The sequence below is a fragment of the Fukomys damarensis genome, unplaced genomic scaffold (assembly GCF_012274545.1).
Source record: "Fukomys damarensis isolate Sample0158 unplaced genomic scaffold, DMR_v1.0_HiC HiC_scaffold_22, whole genome shotgun sequence".
Taxonomy (NCBI): Eukaryota; Metazoa; Chordata; class Mammalia; order Rodentia; family Bathyergidae; genus Fukomys; species Fukomys damarensis.
In genome coordinates, this window is record NW_022900934.1 from 1,286,019 (window position 1) to 1,311,730 (window position 25,712).

General features: G+C 58.6%; 1 protein-coding gene across 1 annotated transcript in view; it reads right to left on the reverse strand.

The window, feature by feature from the left end:
- Positions 1-10,226: 10,226 nt before the first annotated feature.
- Ntsr1 (neurotensin receptor 1) overlaps positions 10,227-25,712 on the reverse strand; it is a 43,873-nt gene continuing 28,387 nt past the window's right edge. Inside the window, exons 3-5 of the mRNA XM_019209529.2 lie at positions 16,216-16,399; positions 13,058-13,148; positions 10,227-12,554 (exon numbers count right to left, since the gene is read on the reverse strand). Of these exons, the coding sequence (XP_019065074.2) occupies positions 12,305-12,554; positions 13,058-13,148; positions 16,216-16,399 (525 nt within the window). The 3' untranslated portion in view covers positions 10,227-12,304. The remainder of the gene's footprint in view (positions 12,555-13,057; positions 13,149-16,215; positions 16,400-25,712) is intronic.

The following is a 25,712-nucleotide window of genomic DNA, read 5'->3' on the forward strand; positions in this document are numbered from 1 at the left end:
GCCAGAGCCTGGGAGGTGTGGCCAGGGCTGTGCGGGAGGGGCTCGGGGCTTTGGCCCACCTGCGTCTCTCCCACGAGCGACCTGTGGAGAGGCCTTCTTGCTGTGGACACTGCCTGACGAGAGGATCTGCCTTGCAGGGCCCTCCAGCTAGGTGAGGCTGGGCTGTCCTGGCTGGGCTCCGGTCAGGATTGGAATGCAGGGTGGAAGGTGGGCCTTAAAGTCTATGCCTACCCCCAGCCCCAGGCTGGTTCCCCTCCTCGCTCTGTGCCATTCGGGGCCTAGAGTAGAGGGGATGGGGAGAGCCACTCATGGGGCTCTCAGGAGGCCAGGACTTGGGAGGTCCAGAACTGGCCCCTGGGCCTTGCCCCACGACATAGCCTGACCCGGGGTGGAGCTGTACTGAAGGCACCTAAGGCTTCCACGCTGGCCCCAGGATGGATGCCCCTCCCTGGCTTGGCACACACAGTAGGAGCTCATTAATTATGCTCTGGGCAATGGTAATAGGTGTGCAGGCTTGCAAAGAGCACTGTGGGGACAGGTGCAGAAGCCCCAGGCCATGATTACCAGACATGGATATAAGTGGGTGCATGGGACCCGGAGGAGGTGACATGCTGTCCCTTTCAGCTGTGGGCCACCTCTGGCAGCCAGGCCCATGCCATTGGATAGGACGCCAAGCATCTGCTCTGCACCCAGTCAGGGGTGTGGCCTTACAGCAGCAATGGCCCCGGTGGGTGTTCTGCCCCTCAGCCACCGGAAGCACTGTCCTCTAATGCAGATGAATGACTCAGCCTCCTGGAGGAGCCAGATTGTCCGGCAGAAGGAATGAGGTGATTAAGAGCAATTTGGGCCCAAGAGAAATGGTTGATAGGACAAATAGAGCCAGCTGTGCAGGTCACAGTGCTGGCCAGCTCCCCATGGAGGGCAGGGTCCCCTCTGCCTGCTCTTCTGGGGTGACTCTGGGACCGAGGTGGCTCTCAGGAGACTGCTGGCCACTCCTTGCCCAAGTGCTCCCAGGAGTCCCTCCTTCCTGTCCCTGTTGGCCTCACTCAGGTTCACTCAGTGACTGCTGGAGGACGAGGGAAGGGATGTGAAGCCTCGGGGCCCTTCTGGGGTTGTGCAAGACCTAGGGAGGTGACATCTCAGCCCAGCCTTTCCTGCAGCCCTGCCCTGCTCTGGCCCCTTCACAGTGTGGCCGAGGATGTGGGTCGGTGTGTCCTTACTCAGGAGCAGCCTGAGACCAAGGCCTCGCCTTCCCTGCCCATCCCTGACAGCAGACAGCTGCAGGCAGCCTGTCCAGCACCTCCCTGTGATCTCCCTGACTGGTTGAGGAAGATCTGCTGTCTGTCAGTGTCTTGTTTGGCTCCATCTCCCAGAGCACCCTCGGCCATCGGATGATGGGTGACAGTGAGACAGCTGGGCTGGGCTTGCCTCAGGCTTAGGGTTAACAGACACATACGAGAAAACTGAGTGAAGAAGAAGGACCAGTCTTCAAGGCTCTGCGTTAAGGCAACCAGAGTCAGGAAGATGTGACCAGTTCAGCCTTCAGAGGCTGAGGTACCAAACAGAGAAGCAGGAAGCCCAAGTCAAGGAGAACAAAATCATTACGATCACACACAGAGGCAGGGAGTGATCTACCCTGCCCCAAGTAGGAGCTTTCCCAGGTGATGAGGGGCAAATCCCATGAGGCAAGGGACAAGGGTGTGGGTGGGATTGTCACTAAAGTAACCCATCTCGTTACCTTTATTAGCATAGTAAGATTCACACTGGAGGGACACTTAGAGGTGCTGAGACAGGTGCTGCACACAGAGGCACAATAAAGAAATGCACAGGCACAGCTAAAGCTCCACCTCTCCGTGCAGGGATACAGGAGACCAGGTCCCAGCCTACCCCTAGGTGCCACAGAGCCGTGCATCTCTGCCCTTTGTTTGGCTCAGCCTGGGCTTCCTTCCCCCCTTGGGCTCAGACAACAGAATGCAAGCCCTGTTCCTATGCCAAGGGCTCCTGATTGCCTGTAGGACGGAGAACACAGTCCTTAGCAGCAGTAACAAAAGCAGGAGCCCAGAGCTGCGTTCTGACTCTCCTTGGGGTAGGGCTGAGAGCTCCAGCATGGCCTGTGTCCGCCCCGGGCTTTGAGCCTTGCAGGGCGGTGTACCCTGCGCTCAGGAGCTCTCCATCCTGGCCATCCCTCCTGAGTGCCTGGGCCCCTCCTGGCTCTGACCCACCCCCACCCCCTCAGCGTGTGTGCGGGCCCATCCTCCTCGCTCACGGCTGCACTGCTACCGCATCTCAACGCCCTGTGCTCCCCTCAGCCTCTGCACCTGGGCAGAGTGGTGATCCTAGGCTCTAGTCCTGCACTTAGAGCAGGAGCTCCCCTCTCAGGCCTGCGTTCTTGTGGCAGTGGCAGGCAGGGGTTTTTGTGCGTTTTTGTCTGTCCTTGAGCTGTGACCACCCCACCTGAGGTTCCTGCCGGGGCTGCCTGGCAGGCATCTGGGCACCAGGAGGACAGGAGGTGGGTCAGCCATCTGACCAGGGACAACATGGAAGGAAGGAGGTGGATGTTGGGCCCCTGGACTACAGCTCAGCTCCAAGACCTCTCAGGTCACTGCCATCCACGTTTCCCACAGAGTCACAGGTTGTGTGGGGCCGCTGAGCCCTTGAATGTGGCTGTGTAACCAGAGAACTGAACTTTACATTTCTATTTTATTTTAAATAATTTTAACTTTAAAAATCCATACTCTAGTCATGGATGCTAACTTCAGCTAACTACTATTGTTTAGAACAACATATGTGAATTTATTTTCTGAACTGTGCAGTTTATGAAATCTAAATACAGATCAAGTATTTCCAATGCAAATTTAGTGTCTAAACTGAGAGATGCTGGGATGTAAAATACATCTTGGTTTCAAACACTTCTAAGAAAAAAAGAAGCAGCAATTTCTTACATTCATTATACATTAAAGTGATAATTATTTGAATATGCTAGGCTAAATTAAATATATTATTAAAACAAATTCCTTTTTTTACCTTATGGGCATGGTTATTAGAGACATTTAAATCACATATAGCTGGGTGCTGGGGATTTAGCTCAGTGGTATCGCATCTGCCTGGTAAGTGCAGGATCCTGAGTTTGATTTCCAGTACCAAAAAAAAAGAAAAAAAAAATCACACGGTGTGGTGACACATGGCTGTCATCTGAGCACTTAAGGAGGCTGAGGCAGGATGATAGCAAGTTTGAGCCCAGCTCAGGCACTATAGCCTGGCTCCCACTAAAAAATACACTTCAAAAAGGGTTGTGTAAGTACGTAGCTCAGTAAGGAGGCCCTGGGTTCAGTTCACGAGCACATGCATTGTTGGCACTGCACTCCTACGGTGGTGACAGCAAACTTGTTCCAGAAAGGACTAGGGTCCAGATTTCTGTTTCAGGGGCCACAGGCTCTCTGGCTGTAGCAAGATGGTAGCCAGAGCTGGTGTGTGCAGGTGAGGCTGTGTGCCAGGAAGTGCTACCCTCAGCAGGGCCGGGCCCTGCCCAGGGAAGGCCCAGGCTCTGGCTGTCAGGCGGGGCCTGTGGGAGCCTGACAGCCTGGGCATCTGCCACACTCCCCTCTTCTCCTGCACGTGGCTGAGGCCCTGCTGAGGAGTGCGTGGCAGTGACGTGGCGCTGAGGGGAGAGGGTGGCTCTCATGTGGCCTGAGGCTGGCATTTACTGGACTGAAGGGATGCACTGGTGGCTTCTGCAAACCAAATGCCACAAGCAAGGTTTAAATAAAAGCAGGGATGTTCTCTGGCGTAGGATGGATTCACAAATCAGGAGGCACAGGTTTGGTTGGAAACCACCTAAATTTCCCGGGGAGCAGGGGCCTGGGCTCCCCCTCAAGTTGGACAGGGCAGGGCTGGGATTCCTCTGGTGAGCAAGCCTGGCCTGGACCCTCATTGCCAGTCAGGGTGGACACAGCCTGCAGCTTGCGGAGGGGTCCAGACCGGGCCAGGGCAGGGCGGCAGCGGGCGGAAGATGTCCTTGAAGAAGCTGCCCTCATGGTGCCCTGTGGCGGCCCCTGTACGAGCTTGCGGCTCCGCAGAGTCCTTGGTGACAGCCCCTGTCAGGCCATGGCGTGTAAGGGCTGTTCCTTTAGAAGCTCCTAGCCTTATCTCTTTGTGTTGCCAAGGCTGATGCACTCACTGTATCTTGCTTCTGAAGATTTTCAAATTTCTTTCTTGGCTCCAAGGACGTCAGGATTTCTTGATAGTTCTCTGCAGGGCCTGAGGAACTCGTTGGGTCCTTGCTCTCCACTGTCCCAGCTAATGCTGCGCTGGATGGGGATCCCCAGTTTAATCTGATAGACGAAGCCTCCTCAGAGCGTGAAGCTTTTCCACAAACGAGGTGGGGAATAAATAATGGGCTCACAGTGTCGCCTGCTGATCCGCCCCAGCCCGTCTCACAGAGCCAGCTCTTGTGACTCACCCGGTGAATCCGTGGCTCGTTTTTAGCGTATGTGCTGCTGAAGTGAGCGCATCACTCAGTAAATCCATGAAGAGGCCCCTGTGGCCTGCCGGGGTGGGCCGAGAGCCCAGGCAACCCCACAGCTGTCCCCCAGGCACTCGTGATGTGGACACCGATGCACCGAGCTGGGGAGGGCAGCACAGGGCCGGGGTTTGGCCACGATGACGGGTCTAGGTCTAGGTCGGTGCACCAGACCTTCCTCCTCGCCGAGAACTCAGGCCCGGCGGGCTGGCTGCACAGTCACAGTGATCCGTGCGGGCTTCAATGAACTTCCGGGGCCCGTGTCCTGCAAGGCCATTGAGACCCAACTTGGGACCCTGTCTGAGGTTCCTGGGGCCACACACTGGAAGCCTTAGTGCTGCAGGGTTAATTTCTACCATTCAGAGTCCTGGGCAAGGACTCCTCGGGCTCTGGGAGGGACGGTCTGTCCCATCTCTTGTTCCCACTTCTGCTGGTGTCTGCTGCTCCTTGTGTCCTCAGCTTGGGGACTCCGTCTTCTTGTTGCCCCCCACATTCCCACATCCTCTCCTCCAATAAGGATGCCTGTTATCTGGCTTGGGGAGGGCGATCATCTCAAGACCTTAACACATCTGCAAAAGCCCTCTTTTCAAATAAGGTCCCACTTGCAGGTTTGGGGTGCATCTTAGGGGATGCTGCTGGACCCATGGCACTGTGGGATTGTGAGGGCTGGGACCGCGTTGCTCATTCATGAGCCCCAGGGCCTGGTGTCCAGTAGGTGCTCAATAAATAGTCACTGAGCAAATTAAAGGAATCGGAGAGGAAATGACGGGGTGTGAGTACAACAGGATGGAACGGGAGCAGGTAACTGGCCTGGACAGCAGGAACCTGGGGCTGTTTTTAAGTATGTTAAGAAATAGCCCATAATAAAAGGAAAGATAAGATAAAGATAAACGTGGGCAGCCTGTTGGCAGAGTCTCCCATGCTGTTCTCGAGGTCTGGGAGCCGCAGTGGGGCCGGACCGTCAGAGCTGTCACTGTGTGGTGATGGCCTGGCGTCCCTGGTGAAGAGGCACGGTTCTCTACCCGGACAAGGACTTCTGTGCTGCCAGGCCAGCGTGGCTTCAGAAGCATCTAAATGTCAAACTCTTAATCTGAAAGAGCGGCCTTTGCTTTTGTGTGAGCTGGGAAGAAGGGCCGAGGCTGCTGGGAGAACAGGCCGCGCTGTGGCGCTGGGCTCTATCCTGTGGCTGCTGGCCGTGCTGGCAGCATGTCTAGCAGTGCTTATCTCTGGGTGGGGTGAGTGGCGACTCATGCGTACTACGTGCTCTTTCGTACTCAGAATTTTCAGGAGTGAGTGAACGCTTCCACAGGGACCACGTCTTCCATTTGGAACTTACGGTGCACACAGCAGGCTGGAAGGCCGGGGGCTGGGGTGGGCGGTGGGCCTGGGCCTCGGGAGGAGGAGGCTGGCATGTGGCTGGTGTGGCCGTGTATAGTCCCCGTGGACAGGAAAAGTAGTGTCTGGCAGCCAGGCTCACTGTCAGGCAAAGATGCAGAAAGGCAAACAGTTCGTTTGGAGGCTGTGTCCGCAGTTGGCAACGGGAAGCTGGCCAGGAGGCCGAGGGATCTGTGGTCCAGTGTGGCCCTGCCTGGGGCAGCACTGTCTTGCCTTCCCAGCTTCCTCCAGCTCGGATAGTTTCAGCATTTTACAGGCAGCGCAGCTCCTAAGGCAAGAATGACCCGTGGCCACGCCTCGTAAATGAAAGCTCAGCTTTCCCACAATGGGCTCCTGGGGAGCTTGAGTTTCCACAGCTCCCGTCCAGGAAACTCCAGAGCAGAGATTTCAACCAGTTCTGTGCAGTCACTGGGTCCAGAGCTTGCTGCTCTGGGCAGGTGGAGAGAAGCCTCCCCATGGAAGGATGAAGGCCCAAGTTATTTCAAGTGGAGGGGAGAGTAACACCCACAGCAGGTGGGGTCCAGGTGAGGTTTCCATGGGACAATGGACACAAAGCACTGGCTGGGGCCGCGAGCCAGCACCTGGCTGGAGGAGGGGCGGGATAGACTGCACCCCACCTGTGCGTGCTGCTCAGGGGGCTGCTGATGCCTTCCCAGGAGGACCTGTGGCTGACATGCCAGGGACGGCGCTGATGCCAGGATGGCCTGTCACTTCCCTGAGACAAGCCGGGCTCTGCTGCTCATGGGGGCTCCGAGCCCCAGAAGACGTGTCAGGAAACAAAGGGCACAGCTGTCCCTGCAATGTGGGGAGTTCCCCAAACATCCATCTTGCCTGGCAAACTCCTCCCACCCAGAGCCTGGGGACCTGACCCTTCCCAGAAGGGCAGCCAGAGGCAGCTGAGAACCAAGGAGTAGAAAGGGGACTGACCTGTCCCTCTCTAAGGCCAGCATAGACCTAGAGTCCAGGAGAAGCAGAGCAGAGCAGAAGGGTGCCAAGGGACACTGCCAACAGCAGAGATGCCCCCATGTGGGGACCCCTGAGAGCGGAGGCCCTTCCTCTATCTGCTGTCCCTGGCACCCTCACCTCTCCTGCTCCCAACTGGAGGGTGGGTGTTCCACTCTGGCCCCCGGCAGAGTCTGGCCCAAGGCCCTGGCAGGAGCAATGTCCTGGGTCCCTGTGTGTGGGCTGCAAGACCTTCCATCCTGGGGAGCCGGAACCCCGGCTGGGTGCCTCTGGCTTGTGGGGGTGTCTGGGGAAGTTCCCGAGTCTGAGAAGGGGAAGGGGAAGCACCTCAGCCCCAGAGCAAGTGTGGGAAGCAGGCTGAGCCCTGCACTGTGACCCATGATGTTCCGGGGCCTCTGCTCCAGCCTGGCTATGGGGAAGGTTTCCAGTTTTAGTTTTAGCTCTGGTGCTGAGACGTCTCGGACTATAGGCAGGTCACTCCCTCTTACCAGGCCTCAGTTTCCTCACCTGTAAAGTGCTCACAGAGGGATGAGGGAAACTTCCGGTCCTGAGCTGTCTGCACAGGGGCCATGGTTCTTTCTCTTTCAGGTAGGAGGCTGTGCAGGGCGAGGCCTACTCCTGGGGTGGGGTCTGGATGAGGCCTAGAACATTCTTCCTGCTGCCTCTGGGCCTCTCCTCCAGATCAGTGTGGCCTCTTGCTCCGTTCCTTCCTGGTTCCTTAACCTCCTTTCTCTCCTGATCCTCTCTCCCTCCTCTGTCTTGCCTCCTTCCTGCCCTGTCTGTACCCCGTGCCAGGGCCTAGGCGTCTGGGCCTTGTCCTCTCACTGCCCTACCTGGACTGTGTGCGACATCTTCTCTCATTTTCTGGCCGCAGAGTCTGAAACTGGGACTGAGTGTAAGCAGATTATTTATTCCAGAGGGACCTGCAAGGAGGGCACGTGGAGGGAGCCGTGCTCAAGCAGCTCAGGAAGATAAAGGCCGGTGCCCTGCTGAGCAGCTGTCCGAGCTGTGGACAGAGTGATGGTCTGCAGAGTGAGGCGCGCCCATGTCTATCCAGTTCCTCCTCGTGTGGACGAGGGCTGAGGGCGGTCCCGGGGCCCTGTGCACTGGAGCAGGGCCTCATCTTCTCACTGAGGACTGACTGAACTAGGCGGGAGACAGGAACCCAGCAGAGCAGGTCTCCCAGGCCCTAAGAACCACCTGTGGCGGTGTCTGCCTGGGGGTGCCTCCTCCCTGTGCCCCTGCCGGGCTCCCAGACCCAAGGAATGGCCCTAATGGTGCAGGTCCCGTGAAGCCCGGGTGTGTACACATGCACGTGTGCATGCTCATTTGCACAGAGTGCCTGAGTCTGCACGTGCACACGAGTGTGTTTATGCATAGCATACGTGTGTCCACTCCCATGGATTCATGTGTCCAGGGCACAGGTGTGTTCATGAGTGTGTGCGCACATGTATCTGCATGTGTGATGTGTGCTGCGTGTGTGCAGGTGTTTGCAAACTTGTGTGGAGTGGCAGCAGGAGAGCCCTGCTGTCATCGGGGCGCCCTGCACCTGTCTGCCTCTTCTGACCTGGCCCGCTTCCCTTGGCCCACCCTCTCCCACTTGGCGGCACTCCTTCCACAAACTCCGCCAGGACATGGTTTCCATGGTGTTCCGATAAAAGCTGGGATTCAGATCTTAATTGCAGGGAGTGGCAGGGAAGGGTGGGGGAGGGGCTCTCTGGGGACGGAAGCTCGGGTGGTTTTTCTTCCTTCAAAGGTATCGAAACACAGAGAAGTGGCTCCCAGGCTCTGCCCGTGGCCTAGTGACGGCAACGGAGCCACTGTTCTCCGCTGTCCAGGCCTGGGACCAGGGCTGAGCCCAGAGGCCTGCAGGGTGGGCTGGGGCTGCAGTCAGGCTGGGACTGACGGTCAAAGCTGCTTCCTGTCGTCTCTGTCTCACGCTGCCTGGCCTGGAGTCTCACCGTTAGCACTGCATGCCTTTGGCGCTCTTGTCAGCTTGTCTCCTGAGCCTCACAGCCTCACCTCCACACCAGTCCAAGAGGGGCCTGGGCAGCACCGGCTGGGAAATGAACGAGTGAAGGAGGGCGCACAGGGAGAGTGCGGTGGTCCGGATCATTGAGGGTGCAGAGTCTGGGCCCAGGACTGCTGGCTGCACAGGCTGGAGGTGCTCGGCTGGACTCTGGCAGGCTCCTGCTGGCTCTGCTGCCGACCACCCTCTGATGCCAAGGACCCGGGGGACAGGGGCCTGTGGGGCCGCCTCTGCCCACAGAAGGCATCCTCGCCTGTGGACCAGGGCCTGCAGCTGTGCCTTGTGCCGGGGGATCTGTTGCAGCAAGGAGGGCAGAGCAGGGCAGGAAAGGGGCGAGGTAGGACCCTCCCATGCAGAAGCATCTGGGGTGGGGAGTCGGGCAGGGAGGCCAATGACTCGGCGTCAGTTCCTGTAAGGCTGGTGTGCATATTGGTGCGTGTGCGCACATGTGTGACTCCTCACACCACTGAACACTGGTGCAAGTGGACAGGATTCTTCACACATCTTCCCATGACTCCCCCGCGCCGTGGCCCTCAGAGCGGTTCTGGCTTCTTCCTCCTCCCTGGAGTTGGGTGCGAGAGACGGAGAAGGTCAGAGGGTGTGGGAGGGTCCTGGGGCAGAGAACGTGGATGGGGAGATCTCGGGGAGCCCCGCCGGCCGTGGTCCATCTGACGGGGCCACGGAGACACAGGTGGACTGCGAGAAAGTGGGAGGTCCTGAGGTGGGTGGCAGAGAGCCTCAGAGGGCTGGCAGGGCCGAGGGCCAGTGGGGTAGGAGGTTTTCTGCAGTTGAGTCCAGGCTCCTTAGCATCTTAGAGAAGACAGGAAAGTGTCTGTCGGGATTATTTCCAGCTCTTCTCTGTCTTCTTCAGAGGCACTGCTCCAACTGGGCCCCAGAAGCCAGAGGTTTGTCAGGGTTATACTCAGATCTCTCCTTCTTCCACCAAAACATTGGCCCTTCTCCTGCTCTTGGACAGACTTCTTTAAAGAGAATGAAATTTTATTTCACACTTTTTTTTTTGTACTGCTGGGCATGGAAGCCCGGGCCTTGTACATGCCAAGCAAGTGCTCTACCACTGTGTTACATTCTCTTCCCTAATGATTTTACTTTTAAAAATTTAATCAGAATTTAAAAATCATTGGTCAACTTCCATGGAGAAATTTCTGACAGGAGGAAGCACAGGGTGGGGGCTCTTGGCTCACTGGGTGGCGGGGGAGGCCCAGATAGGGCCCATTCTCCAGGAGCAGGGCCGATGCCCACGTGTTCTGATGAGAGGTGAGTGGACAGCTGTCCGCTGCGGCAGCCCCTGTCTGAGGAGGGAATGAGTGAAGGAAAGGATGGATACGCCAGGGCCGTAAGGAAGAGTCTGAGTCGGGGGTCCACAGACTCCTTTATTGAGAGACACAGGGGTTTGCTCTCTGGTTGCCACGTGAAGGGATAGAACACGGAGGGTCACTGGAGACACACGATGGGCTTTGTCAACACGCTGGCTCATGGGGCTCTGGACTCCCTGGGGCTCGAGCTCAGCACACAGAGTGAAGCCTTTGGAGCCAGGACACAGAGCCGGTCCAGATGCACCCGTTTCTGCAGGCGCATGGACACAAGTGTAAAGAGAGCAGTGACAAGGATTCGGTGTTGAAACTCACACCCTCCGTGCTGACCTGCACCGTTGGCACCTGGCCAGGTAGAAGGGGGTCAGCTCTGCCCATCTCAGGGACTGTCCCTTGCATACATTCTGAGCCAGGTCCTCCAGGATAGTCCCAGCCAGCTGAGAGGGTAGAATGGCTGTGCTAGTTTCTTAGGCGGAGAAACTGAGGCTAGGAGGAATCGTGGCATTCTCAATGTCTAGGAAGGCAAGGTCTTTTCAGGCTTGTCTGGTCCTGACTTCAAGTGCTAGTTCAGACTCCGGTGCCCAGGCCCTGCCTCAGGGCTTTGGATCTGCTAAACTCTGAGTCTACCCACTGAGCAGGGGGCACCACGCCGACCTCAACCAACAGCGCTGGGCGCAGCAGGCCTCTTAGAGGCCGAGGTCCTCCCTGGGGTCAGCAAACAGGCCTGACTTGCACCAGGCCCGCCCTGGTGACCTGGAGGGTCATGTGGCTTACAGAGGGATTTTGTGGCTTCACGTACCACACCAGTTCACGTCCAGGTGGCCAGATCTGGGTGGCACTTGTAACCTGGCCTCCAACTCAGCACTTTAGTCCAGAGGGAGCTGCCCCAGCCAGGACTGGGCCCTGCACCCCAGCAGCACTGTCCTACAGGCCGTCTGTTCACCTCTGGTTTCCTTCCTGGGCGGGTGGGGGGCTGAGACTGTAACACCCACTTCTCCAGGCCAGACTCTGCTGTCCAGGTCCTTCCTGTTCTCCCACTCCCGCTCCAGCCCCTGCCTGGTCTAGGGCTCAGGCTACCTTCTCAGCAGGGAGCCCAGCAGGTCCTTTCCTTTCCTATTTGGAGACGGCTGCTAGAGACTGAGGAGGCGCCTGCCTTCCCCGGCGCCTGGAGCTGGGGGCCAAGGCCTCTGCCTGGCGGCTGTGACAGATGGGCCTGTCTCAGCCCAGAGCTGCTGGCCAGCTGGGTGCCTGGACATCGGTCCTGTCTTCACCTGCTGAGGACCTGGCCCCTGGCCCGTGTGACCCTTCTCTGAGGCCCCACCCTGAAGCCAGCGCTGCCTGGCGGGCTGCCAGCTGTGTGCGTGGGTGCATCCTGGGCGGGGAAAGGAAGAGCCACTATCTGCCCACCGTGTGTCCATGCAGGTCCTGGGAGTCAGTCTAGGTAGGGCCAGGCCAGCGGGAGGCCCAGGTGTGGCTCTCCCAGGAGGCCTCTTTTGTCCTTTTGTATACATCACAGCATGGGTCCCTCTGTGGGCCACAGGCAGCCTGGGGTAACAGCAGCAGCTCAGGCCCAAGCCTGGAGTAGAAGCCTGGGAGCGAGGCCCGGGGCCACTGTGCCTGGGCCCGGGCTGGACCAGAGGTGGGAGGTGAATGTGGTCAGCAATTCTAGAACTCTTGGAGCTGGTGGGCCAGACGCAGCAGTGTTGAGATGGGGGTGCCGAAGGGCCCGGCTCAGGGGCCGGCCCAGCAACTCTTTCATGTCCTTTTTTCTTTCTCTCTAAACATCCATTAGTCTGGGAACAAAGGAAGCTGCCTCCTCTCTCCGAGCACTAACTGCTCTCGTCAAGGCCCTTCTTGGATCCGGGAAAGGACCGGTCTCCGGGTTCTGGCTTTTAAAGGGGGAGGGGAAGGAGAGAGAGGAAGGTGGGGGAGGAGGGCTGGGCTGAGGGGCGAAGCCGAAAGGGACAGGTCTCTGGGGTGCACCCAGTGGCTGCCGGCTGTCCCCACCGAGGGTCTGGGGTGCTGCTGCCCCAGCAGCGCCTCTAGGCCTTGCGGGTCCCCGTAGTCCTAGTACAGCGTCTCCCGGGTGGTGCTGCTGGAGAAGCCGTGGTTGCTGGACACACTGTTGGCCTTCCGCGGGAAGGTCGGCCTCTTCCTCCTGCGCCGCCACGCGGGACAGAGGCAGGCCAGGGTGGACAGGAAGATCTGGCGGAAGTTGGCCGAGACAAGGTTGTAGAGGATGGGGTTGATGGTGGAGCTGACGTAGAAGAGCGTGTTGGTCAGCATGTAGAAGTAGTGGTAGAAGTCGTAGAGGAACCTGGGAAGAAAAGGTGTTCAGAACCACGGCCCCCAGGATCCACAGGGTGCACAGAAGTCGCCAGTGATGGCCTGGCTGGCGGAGGCAGGTGGCTGGGGGCACCCCGCACCCTGGGGAGTTTCCTCAAGGGAGGTGTGACCCTGCTCTAACCTCGCTCTCGAGTGGACGGGGCCCCTTCAGGCAGGGCCTGGCCCCTGCCCGGCAGCCCGCCTGGCAGAATCTGCCTCTCCACAGCCAGAGAGGGAAGCAGGCTGCCTCCCCCACGGCCTTGCGAGTCCCCGCTGTGCTGTGCGTCTGGTCTGGGTGGCAGAGACCCTACAGCTGGTCGTGTGTGAGGAAGGCCCTCAGGCCCAGTGCCACGACTCTGGCTCTCAGGGTCCGCTGCAGCTGCTTCCCGGCTCTCTGCGGCCGCCTGCTGTGCACTGCACCCGTGGTCCAGGGGTTCTCATCACCCTGGCCCCGCCTGCCGTGCTGCGGGCGCCTGCCCAGAGCCCAGTACTCACGGGGTCCACTGCTCGTCTGAGATGTAGCAGAACATGAGGCGGCGCACGTGGTAGGGCAGCCAGCAGACCACGAAGGCGATGACCACGGCGCCTGAGGAACAGGGAGACCGCTCAGAGAGAGACAGACACGGGCCCAGGGGCAGCCGCAGGCCACAGGGACACGCGGGACACATTATAAATTCATGGGCTGCAAGACAGCATTCTTTTTGTTTGTTTGTTTGGTACCAGGGATCGAACTTGGGACCTTGTGCTTATGGTGGCACCAGAGCCAAATCCCAGCCCTAGAAGACAGTATTCTTAAAGCTGTCACCACAAACAAATGATCCATAGATTCAACACACCCCCATCAATCACATGGCTTTTTTTTCAGAAATAGAAAAAATCCTGAAGTTCATAAGGAATCTCAAGGAAACTTGACTGCCCCAAATAATCTTGTAGGAGAATAATAAGGCTTGAGTTCTCACACTTTCTGATTTCAAAACTTCATCCAAACTACAGTAATCAAAGCAGTTGGGTGAGGGCAGACAGACAGACAGACACAGAACAAAGCAACGCACATGCCCTTGCACACAAAGGACCTACGCCCGGTGGGGGAGTGCGGTCACTTCCCACTGGGCTGGACACCGGCCACGTGCACGCGGAGCTGCAGAACTGGGCCTCCCCTCCCACCTGGACAAAACCAACCCAAACTGCACTGAGGACCTGAGTGGAAGACTTGAGACTCTGACTCTTCCAGAAGAAAGCATAACATAAAAACTTCAGAATGCCGAGTTTGGTGATTCTTTGAATGCAATGGTTTCCAGGGCGTGAGCGAATGCAGAAGAGGGAAAGATACAGATAGGACCTTGCGGTTGACAGAGTTGTCTGTGTGTCCAAGGGAGCAACCGGCACGGAGGCTGGCTCGGTCTACAAGCGCTAACGTCAAGCTTTAGACAGAACCGCGGAGAACTGGCAGTAAGGAGTGAACAGCTTGATTCAGAAACAGACAGGGGACTTGGACAGACACCGAGAGTCTGCATAAGCCGCCGCAAGGCCCCGAGAAGTTGCCCAACAACGCTCATCCCTGAAAAACGAAAGCCCGGCATGGTTGCTCCAAATCAGACAGCAGGGCTGGGAAAGCGAGGCGGGCAGCTGCTGGAGAGCACAGCTCAACCACGCCTCAAAAAACCAGTGTTAACACAGGACCCAGCGGTCCCTCGGTGGGAGGGGACCCCCAGCCGGAGCGGGACAGCAGGGTCCACGCCCACCCCACAGCTGGAAGAGGGGAAGGGGAAGCAGCCCGGTCCGCTCGGAGAGGAAGGCGGTTCCGACACATGCTTCAGCCTGGATGAGATCCGAAGACCTCATGGTCAGTCAGAGAGCACAGGTCCTGCAGGTGTCTGTTCACGTGGGACCCGCACCCGAGTCGGACCAGCAGGGACTGCGAGTGGTGAGCAGTGGCAGGGTGAGGGAGGGGTGAGGGAGGCCGAATGCACCCAGAGCTGAGCGGGTGACACCGAACAGCGGTGGGGCTGTGCCCGACGGTGCGCCAAGCTAGGCGAAGACGGTACAGCTCATGTTATATAACTTTTAGCCACAATTTTTAAAACAAAAGATGGAAAACTGTTTGGGCGCCTCCCTCCAAGCAGAAGGCTCCAGAGCCCAGGGTGACAGGCCGTGCCCCGAGTCACTGCACACAGCCAGGCGGGGCTCCCACCTCCCCGTTGGCAGGATGCAGGGTGGACCAGGGCCCCCAAGCTCTGCTGGTTTGAGGCTGTCCTTGCCTGAGGAGACTAAAGTCTGCTAAGAATGCAGTCTCTCAAGTTCCCTGGAAGCAGAGTTGAGGTGCCTGGGCCCCAGAGGGGTGCTGCTCTTGTACCCCAGTGGCTGTCACCCCAGTCAGCTCTGGCTGATCGCTTCGGGTGAATCCCTGGGGGCTGAGGGGATTCAGCTGTGACAGTGGGATCGGGCTGGATGGGGCACCTAGATTGTACTGTGAGGTCATCAATAGTCTCTTCTGGGGCAGAGACCCAGACACTCGGGGGAAGTGGTGGTGTCCTGGGCAGAGCCATGCCAGGGCCCAGCAGGCAAGAGCCACTGGGGTGCATGGGACAGGACGACGGGCAGGGGCCGGTGTTCATGCCTGAGCTCTGTTGCCCGGGAGACCGGTGGGGGTGGCAGAAACTTGGCCGAGACAGCGACAGGCCTGGAGGCCAGGCAGCCCCACAGGAAGGGCCAGCAGTGGGCTCTGGGGCAGCCCCGGCGCACGGCACGGTGCAGGTGCAGCTCTGGGGGCCGGGCCAGGTGTGTCCTGGAGGGGGCGGGCAGCATCTGCGCAGACAACTTTGGGACAGCAGCTCAGGTCAGGAGCTCGTCTGCCTGGCCCAGCCCTGCCTCAGGGCCTGGGAGGGCAGTGGAGACCAGATGGGCTCTGCCGGCCTGACTATGGGGAGAATAAGCCCTTCTCCTGCCCCAGTCCCTAGAGGGTGCCACCCATGCAGACCCCTGCTCCTGCTCTGCCCCGGCCATGGGGCTGGATCCCCAAAGGATGCTTAGCACAGCGGTGGCACAGCCAGCTGACTGCCCAAGGCCACAGCTTGGAGCCCACAGGGTGCCAGGACCAGGAAGGGCTCCAAGCCAGAGGCTTTAGCGGGTGAAAGTGCACACCACAGGACACAGAATAAAAAAGCTTCTGTCCCTCCTGAGACTTGCTCATCACACCTGGACAAAGCCACTGTTTCCTGAGGCTGTGTGGGCCCCATGAAATGGCCTGTCCCTCTGCCTAGCTTCCTTCCCAAGTACCTGATGACCACACGACTTTTGCACGGCACACCCCTGCCTGCTGCTTTGTTTTCAAGACCTGCTCCTTGTCCAGAAGGGCTGGACACTACCTCCCAGAGAGCCTCCCCACAGCTGTGAGGCTTGGTGATGTCGATTTTTCTCTCTTCTTCCCACTGGTCACTAGAGGCAGTTGGTTTTCCCTGGAGCCCTGTTCCATGCAGTGCTGACCCATCCACTGCCCTTACATCTGTGAGCGAGATGCTGGGCCAGAGCCAGTGCCCAGCAGACCTGCCAGGCATATGGTGGATACACAGAGAGCAGCACGCCCCAGGTCCTGCCGGACCCCCCCCCCAGGTTAGGGACCCTGGCCGGCCCACCCCAGGGCCCCAGTTACATACGGAGCACCCGGACGCCGTGCCGCAGGGCCTGAATCCTGCCGGGCTCAATGGACATGCTGAATGTGCCGGGCTGCGTCCCCAGCTCGGCGGCCTGGCGTGCCGTGACGGTCAGCTTGTTAGCGATGACGGTGTTCAGGACTGAGATGACCGCCATGGGGAACACGAAGGACGTGAAGGTGTTGACCTGAGAGAGAGAGCACAGATGAGCAGCCAGCCAGGCAGAAGCCCCACGCCCACTGCCCCACCCGCTGCTTCTGTGGGTGGGGCCTGGAGAGCGGCTGCCCTGACCCGGTGCCCAGCACCGCCGGAAGCCCAGCAGGGTCCCACTGCACAGTGGGCACTCAGATTCCGGCGACCTTGCTGAACAGAGGCCGGGCACTCTGAGTCCTGGCCACAGGCCCTGAATGCTCCAGGAGGCCAAGCCCAGGGGCTGCACGCTGCCCCAGACCGCTCAGCCGGATGGAGCAAGACCCCCGCCCCGCTCGCTGCCTCTCCAGGCAGGAAAGTGCCCGCACCCCCAGCTCCAACCTCCACATCTGCCCTGCATCTGGGAAGCCACACCTAGCAAGGTGAGTCCCCGCCCAAGGCTCAGGTGGATTTGAGCCCGGCCCCATCTCTGCTGCCAGCTGAGCATCCCCCGTGGGTACCTGCCAACTCCGGGCGGCCAGAGCTGCCCCGTAGCTGTGGAGGAGGAAAGTGCGTCAGGGATGCTCCCGGGACAATTGAGGGCATGGCCCGCCAGTCCCCGTGAGAACTGCCCGTCCTGCCTGAGGGCCAGCACCGCTGTGCCCCATGACTGCAGGCAGTGGCATAGCCACTGAAGTGCCAGAGGTCTCTCGGACACGGCAGGCTTGCTCTGCGGGTGCTGGCCGAGGCGCCTCTGCAGGCCTGGCCCCACTCAGGAAGCAAGCGCTCGGGGCCTCCAGAGAAGGGGAGGCCTCAGCTCACCTAGGCTCCACGTGCCCAAGCACTGCAGACAGAGGCTCGGAACCCTCGGACCACTGCACTCCCATCAGACACAGCGTGACCCGTGATCAAGACCGTATCTCAGCAGGGGGAGAAGGGGGACACGTGGTAGTGCTGGCCAGCCTGGACTGCAGGATGCTAGGCCTGCTCCTTAGCCCTCCTTCCCCTAAAAACAGCACTCCACACAAGCGCAAATGGAACCTGAGCTGGCCAATTAGCACATTCCGAAGGGCACGGGCCAGCCCCCATTGGGCAAATGCAGGCCACTACTCATCCCTGCACCAATCACATTTGTCCAGTGAGGCTCTGCCCAGGCCGTTACTGAACATCCACCTTGCTCTGGGCTCGCTGAGCAGGTGCCTGTGTGTGTGGCCACTGCACCCTTTCCCTTTCCCCCAAGGGGCCCTGCCTGACTGAGTATGAAGCCAGCACAGGCAACAGATGAGCACTTCGTGATGTCAGGATCCAGCTGTCCCTGCAGCCAGTGCTCCTGGACTTGCAGTTTTTCTTGCTGGGAGTTTTGGGTTTTTCTTGGTACCAGGGATCAAACTCAGGACCTTGCACTTTTGGGGCAGGCGTGGTGCCACTGAGATAAATCCCTGGCCTTCCTAGCCTTTTCTTTGTTAGAAGGTTGTTGATTACAGAGTTGGTCTCTTTGATTATTACAGATTTCTCTCCTTCCTCATGATTTAGTTCTGGCTGTGTGGTTTTGCTAGGTGACCTCCTTCACGTGTGGTTAATTGCTCACGGGAGCATATTTGATTCTTTTTTCTTTTGGAGCATTGGTTGTAACACCTCTTCTTTCACCTCTGATTCCCGCTGATGCTGTCTTTGCTTTTTAGCATCCCTCCCTCTCTCTCTTTCCCTGCTCACTGCAGAAAGCCTGGGTTCCAGGGCAGCAGACACTGATGAAGCAGAAAAACCTACAGTGAGCTATAAACACAAGGCAGTGCTGGAGGCTGCCTGGCTGGGTACGGCTTGGGGCTTCGGGGAGACCCTGGCTAGTGGACGAATCTGACCTCAGACACCATGGTGTGCAGGAGCCTGTGGGGCCCTGAGCTGCCCCAGCAGAAGGTCCCACAAACTCAGAGGCCTGAGGAGGAGACGAGACAGCAGCAGGAGTCAGCATGGTGGCTGCCAGGCCCCGGCGCCCCTAACCCACTAACCCTTCTCTGACCCCGCAGGGCATGCCCCTCCCAGGCTGAGTGTCCACCTCTGACCCTTCTGTGTAGCCCAGCCCAGCCAGAGGGTGGCCTGGAGGGAAACGTCTCACTGATTCATCAGCTCAGGGGCATGCTGGCTGGCTGGAGAGGTGCCTGTGCCATCACACTCAGGCTGCAGCACCCACAGTGCCTTGTGCTATGCCTCTAGAGGGAGCAGAGGGACCTCCATACTCTGGGGGACTTGTGTGGGCTGGCTCGTGGGCTCTGATCTGCAGGAGGGACATGGGTAGGAGCAGGAGAGAGGCGGGGACCGTGCGTGCCCAGGGCTGGCTGTGGGAAGGGCCATCTCATCATGGCATGGGATCAACAGCCAGCTGGATCAGGTCAGGCACCTGGCATGGCTCACCTCTCTGTCTCTGGTGTCTCCATCTCTCCCCTACATTTTGACCTCCATCTGTCTGTCCCTCTGCATCTGTCCTGGGCACCAACACCCCTGGGTAGGAACTGGCTGCTGGGCTCTGGGCTCTGGGTGCTGAGCAGCCCTGAGCCTGGGCCTCGGGGGCCAGGTCTAAGAAGCTGGGTTGGTGGGACCCAAGGAGAGGGCCCCGGGGGAACAGTGACTGCAGTTGAGACACGACAAGCCCAGGAACACCCTAGTTCTCTGCTCCCTTGGCTGCAAGCAGCCCCTCCCTCTGGCTCAGCTCTGGACTGGAATTTCCTGAGTACCAAGTGGGGCCTCTGGGAAGCACCAGAGTACCTCAGGGTTGGGACAACTGGAAGTTGGGGTGGGGACCTGAACCCCAGATGCACAGACAGCCTGTCATCTGGCCTGCTGTGACCTCAGACAGGTTCTGAATAGCCTGTAGGACTCAGCTTTCCCATTTCAAAAAGAAGGGCCTGTAGGTGCTTACCCGATTGCCTCAAGCACCCAGGAGCCTTTGCAGCATCCTTCACAACACCCAGGGTTGACATCAAGGCACGCAAAGTGGTGGGCGAGGTTGGCCACAGGGCTTCAGCTTGGAAAGCTGGAATGGGTTGATCCAAGGACTAAGGCAGCCAGGTTTCTGTCCTCCCTGCACTTGTGCTTTTGTGGGAAGGAGGGGGGTTGATGAATGGGATTAAACAATAAAAAGGAATCATGTTTCTGGTAGCTGGTCAGGGGCATGGCCTCTGGGCAATAGGTCTGAGCTTGCAAGGATGGGCTGCACAGAGCATGTTTGCAAATAGGCAAAGGCTCACCTGGCCAGAAGGAGTGTGCCTGACATGGCCCTGAGCACGCCTGGACCTGCTCACCCTATTTCATACTCTGCAGAACAATCACTTATCTTGTACTGGAGCTTTTGCTAATGAATCCCATTGTGTGTAGACAAAGAGACAGCTCCAATTCACTGGATGCTTCAGAGCTCAGAGCCAGCCCAAGGTGAGTAGGAAGGTACAGGACACTGCTGAGGATGTTTGTGAAACCTAGAGGAGCTGCAGGGTAGCCACTGAGGCTGCAGGAAGTGAAGAGGCCAGCTGCTCACCACTCCGCCACAGTGACTGCTGGGGCCACCTCGGCTGGCCTGGCAGAGGACTCTGATGGGATGACCGGCCCGTCAGGCCTGGACAGACCCCGAGGGAGGAGCTCTCAGCAAATGTTGGCATGGGACAGCTTCTCGGGGTTCTCGCTGCTCCCCACCTCTCACTTCCACTGCTGCTGAGACCAGGATGACGACGCAATGGATTCCAGAAACACTGAATGTCGAGGCATCAGTGACTCTTCTGAGACAGCAGAAGTGGGAGAATAACCTGTGTTGCCTGATCAGCTGTGATGCATTGGGCCTGCAGCCCCGGCTGCTGCACCCACTCGAACCCCCCATCACCCCACAGGCGTCCAGCTCATGCCCAGCATGGTTTGGGAGCCAAAGCTGTGGGACTTGCTGCACAGCAGGGACACACATGACCACTGTGGAGTAGCTTGGAAACAGAAACAGGGCAACAGGGAGCACTGCATTCTCGGCAGCAGCCTCCTGACCCATGAGAACCCCAGCTGGGGCCTTCAGGAAGGGAGCCATGGACCTGGAGAAACTGGCATTTCTGAGCCAACACTCAGAGGAGTGGGAGAAGACAGGGCCTCTCATCTAGGGAGACCTGTGGTCATCCTGGTGTCTGAGAGGCACTGCAGGGAAGGAGAGGAACAGTGCAGCTCCTGGCAAATTCTTGGTGGCTATTCCTGATCCATTCTACTCTCTGACAGCTCATGTGTGCATTTGGGATCAACAATGGAATAATGTTGGGATCCATGTAACTTCCGCTTTCTAGCTGATAGCATACCCTTGGGTGACCACTCTGGGTTGCTTTGTGGAAGCCGGACACCAACTCAACCCTATGTGCCCTTCATGGGCACAATGTCAAGTCTGTGAGGTAAACTACAGTGCCCTCATTTTATGTTGGAAGAAACACAAGTGTTCAAGTCCACAGCCCGAACTGTTACTACCTGTGTCATAAGACTCTCAAGTGGACACATGAGCCAGACAGACAGGGCACATGGTCCTTGTCCTCACAAGTGAGAGAGGCAGGCACAGCCCACCTCACTTCCCAAAGGGCATTTTGTTGGGGTAGCTGCCAGGTTTTGAGACCATCTAGGCTGTGAGTCCTTGGGCGCCTCCTGGGCTAAAAACTACCCAGCAGCTTCTGTTTACCTCCTTCCTTCCTTTACTCCACTACCTACACCTAGTTCTTGTCTTTTTGTTCTGCTTTGGGATTTCTGGGAGAGGCTAAGCCACAGACTGGGGTCACAGTCCAAAGATTTCCAAAGCCTCAGGGAGAGGTGGGTTTCAGCACCACGGACAGCGGCGCGCTCTGCTCAGGGAGGGGCTGGACTGGGTGTGGGCCAGAGCCTGGAAGGGGACAGGGACAGGGCTAGAGCAGGGCTCTGTCACGAGGCCTCCAGCCCCTTCTCCAAGATGGGCAGGTGAGCAGCCTGTGATCTCTGCAGGGCTGCTGTCCCCTCCTTGCTGGGCAGCCAGCGGCCCTGGGCGTGGGAGGTAGAACCGTTTCCCTTCTGATGGCTGGGGCTTCTGCGTGAACATGAACTTGGAAGATCAGGAGTCACATCCTGTCTGCACCCGGCTGTGTTCCAGGCCTGGCACCAGTCCGGCTGCTGGGAGACCACTAACAGCCCGGAGGCCTCAGCCGCATTAGGAAATGGCCTTTCTGACGCCCTGCCCTCCTCCACCAGTGTGGAGCCTTGGGAAGGGCCCTCCCTGGGCTCAGCACAGCAGGGCAGGCACAGGGCCTGGCTTCGGTCCAGAGCCCCAGTACAGTTCTGGAAGTGCCTCATTAACTAGAGAGGGGATGGCAGGTTGCTTTTCTGTCTTCCTTGTACTTGTTAAAAAGGGACCCAAGCCATCAGCACATGGAGCTAGCCATCAAGGTGTGTCTGCTATGCTTTCAGATATCTGCCAGCCAAAAAGCCCATTAGCATGTTCAGACCTGTGGGGTGTCTGCTAAGCAGCAGCAAACAGGGCTGCAAAATCCTTGAAGGCTCAGCAGCACTGCAGAGCCACAACCAAGCGGCATGGCTCTGCCCCAGGCACAGACTCAGCTCAGGGCCTGGCAGCATCGGACAGGAAGGAACCTCGCGGATGGCCTAACACTGAACACATTTCTCTGCCCAGAAACTCATGGTCTGTGGGTGCTCTGCTGAGCTTTCTCTGCCCTCAGGCTGACAGTGACCCCATCTGTGGAGAAGAACGTCTTGCATGGCAGCTCCCACATGTAATAACCAGCTTCTGCTCACCCGGTCTCCAAACCACGAGCCAACACCATCAGGTTGCTAATAAGTCTTTTGTTTGCATCTTGCTAAAATGCAAGGCACTAATTTGATTCCAGGATTAACAGTGGGGTGAACATACTTACTAAGTGTTAGGAGCCTTAGCCTAGGCCCTTCATAAAAGCTGAACTACTACCCTCAAATTTCTTTGCTCCCTGCCAGAAGATCTGGAGGGCCTGTGGGACTGGCTGTGGGTTCCCAGGGAGTTGGGCAAAGCCCTCAGCTGCACATCCGAGCTCCACAAGGCCAGGGCCCCCATGGGGAGCCGTAGTCTCAGCAGGACTGGCTTTGCATTTCAGACGCACATTCACAGAAGCACCCAGCATCTGCGCTCCCCGCCCTGTGACCAAGTCCCGGTGCTGTTCTCTGGTTCCCACTGTCGCCAGCAGCTGTCTCTCCGGCCCCACAATTTCCAGTGTGTTTCCTTACTATGCAATTGTGTGGGCAAATATCCTGTTCCTCCCAATGTCTAATTACCATCCATGGCAAAGTTGGCCACCGTGCTTCCCCGTGGACATCTGGCTCCACTCAGCATCTTGGCGCGGTTCAATAGAATTAGTGCTCCGTCCCTGCCTAGGTGAATCTGATTACTTCAGACAGAGATGGTCGACCTGCCCACCGGAAGGGGCGCTGGGTGGCCAGTGTGAGGGAGGAGACCTTGCAGCAGCCACAACACCACCCTTCAGAGCCTCCTGCGTGGACAGCTGCCCTGACTGGGGCAGGACCGGGCCCTGCCCCCACCCCACGTGTGACACTTCATGCCTGGGCAGGTGGGGGTGCAACTCTAAAACAGAGCGCGACCATCGCCGCTGCTGCTCAGAACTGGCTGGCGTGGACACTGAGGTCCTGAGTGGAGGACATGGAAGCAGCCATAAACTCAGAGCAAGCGGTGACACAAGAGTCACGGGGGACCTGCTGCCCTCAAGCTAAAGACCGTCCCTCCCTCTCCTGCAAAGCCACTGGACAGCGTCAGGCCGGCCCTCGTTTGTCCTCTGCAGTCACGGGCCTCTCTGCAACAGCAGACAGGCTTCTCCACTTTATGAATGGCACAGCATGGGAACTGCGATCCTCTCCACGTGCATGTGTGGGAGATGGGCTGCGGAGGGCAGAAGCACCGGGATTGGCCTACAGCGCAGAGTGGAGGTCAGGCAGGCCAGCGCTTGTCTTGCCAGATGGCCCTGAGCATGCTCCCTCCTCGCACTGGGCAGACTCTGCTGCCCAGGGCAGCCAATGGCCAAGCTGTGCTGGGGCCCTGCTCACCACTGGCTCTGACCCCTGCCCATCCCACCACTTGGGAAAGAGGAGGCCAGTGCCCAGGGCTGCACACCCGTCGCCTTGGCTCTTGGCCCTGTCGAGCCCTCTCCCTGGGTTTCACCAGAAGCTCATCCTTCCCCCCTCAAGAGTGTGGAGGCAGTAGAGGTGGTTTTAGGAAGTGAAGCCATGTCACAGCACAGACCATCCTTGCAGAGCTGAGCAGGAAGCAGGCTTCCCACTTTCCTTGGAATATCTCCAAAGTCACTGGCTATATCTGCCTCCTGTCTGCCCACTCAAGGGTGCCGGGCATGGGCCACTCTGCCCATCCATGTCCCTGCCCTCTGGTGCCCAGGTTCACTTTGCCTAACCTTCCCGTGCGTTTCCGAGCACATGCTGTATGCACGGGACCTGCGCAGAGAGGTGGGGAGCTGATAGACCAACATGGCAATGAGAGGAAGAGCTGTGGAGGGAGTGACAGAGGCCAGCGTGAGACAAGAGGCAGTCTGAGGGGTGGGCTCTTGGCAGAGGAGGGAGCTTTACACGGACCCTGGGGCAAGGAGGCAGGCACAAGAGGGGCAGGCAGGGTCGGGGAGCAGGGAGGCCAGGGCTCGCCTTGGGGCCTCTGGGAAGCAGGGAGGGTCAAGCAGGAGGCAGGTGCAGTTCTGTGCTCAGGATGCTCTGCCTCGGGCGCAGAGTGAGAGCCAGGGGCCTGAGGGGCATGGATGGCAGCCTGCACTGGGGAGCCTCGGCGGGGGGCTGGAGCCAGTGAAGGTAGACACGGTGGCAACACCGAGAGGACCTCAGCTCTCCAGGTCGAACACTGGCTGTTCCACTCCCTGCCCCACCAAGGGGCCCAGTCCTGTGGCCCTGGTTCTGCAAGAGCATCAACAGACAGAGTGCAGGTTTCAGCACGCTGTGCAGCTTTGGGTCTTCACTGAAAAGGGCACAGCTGGCCTGGCCTTGTCTGTAGCCTCTGAGCAGGGACGCCCCCTCCAGCGATGCTCTTGGCGGTGCAGGCGGCAAGTGGACTCTGGAGAGACCACTGTGTGTCTTCAAGCTTTCTCTGTCTCCTGGGCCAGCAGCTGCTCCTGGCTTCTTTCACCTGACAGTCGGAGGGGTCTCGTCTTGTGTGTGTCCCCGCAGAGACTCTTTCCAATGCTGCTGAGCAGCCCCTCTTCCTGTAGGCCCTCGGCATCCTGATTCCCACCAGTGTCACCGGTCACGCCCACCAGGATGCCTTGTCAAGCACAACCCAGGAGTATGTGAAAGGAGGTCCTTCTGGCTTCAGCAGAACTCAGAGCAGACAACAGTCCCAGGCGACCCCCAGCCTCCCTCCAGCCACCCTCAGCCGAGTGCCACAGGACAGGAGAGGAGAACACAAGGCACAAACACCGGTCCTGCAGCCCCAGGCAGGCTGAGGGGCCCAGCACAACAGGGGCCGATTCTGGCTGCCCCTGGTGCTGACCCGTGTCTCCACTGCCCATGCACCAGATGCTAACTGCAGCCCTGGGTGCTTGGCTCCAAGGCAGGGAAGGCCTGGGCCACCTGCACAGCTCTGTCTGCACCGGAGGCCCTGTCCTGCAGTGCCAGAGCCTGCCCAGCAGGACAAGCTTCCCGCCACAGCTCTGGAATGGCCACTGGAAGGCACTCAAAGGCCCTGGTCTACAGATTCTCCCAGACCACAGGTTACAAGACAAAACACACAGCAGTGCTGGGCTGAGCTAATGCTGCATTTTCACGATTAAAGGATTCCTCCTGGGCACCCACAGCCCCCTCATACAACTCCATCTGGCCCCTGAGCCTCAGCAGATCCCAGCTCCTGACTCTGGACCTACGCTGCAGGGAGTTTCAGAGCGGCCTTCGTACTCACCACACACTGGCTCCTACTGCGGGGCGAGAATGAACAGATTTAAGCAGCAATCGCCTGCCTATGAGCACAACTCTTGGCCATGAAGGAACTGGCTGGATACAGACAGAGAGTCAGACCCTTCAAGGAAGCAGAATAGTAATGAATGTCTTCCACTCCTCTGCCACTGTCCCCTAAGCCCAGTGTCCCTTCCGTCCTGTGATGCTGCTTTGGAGGCAGTGGACTCCTCTACCAGAGCCCACAGGGCAGGGATCTGCACTTGCTAGCAGGGCTGGGGGCTGGCCCTGCACCTGCTGCCTGCCTGGGAGGGGCTGGCAGTGCCGTCCTCCAGCAGCAGTGCAGGAGGGTGGTGACCACCCCAGGGGACACTTCCCTCTGCATCCTTCCCCACCCATAAAAAGAACCTAATTTTCCACTTGATAACGAGCTTGTC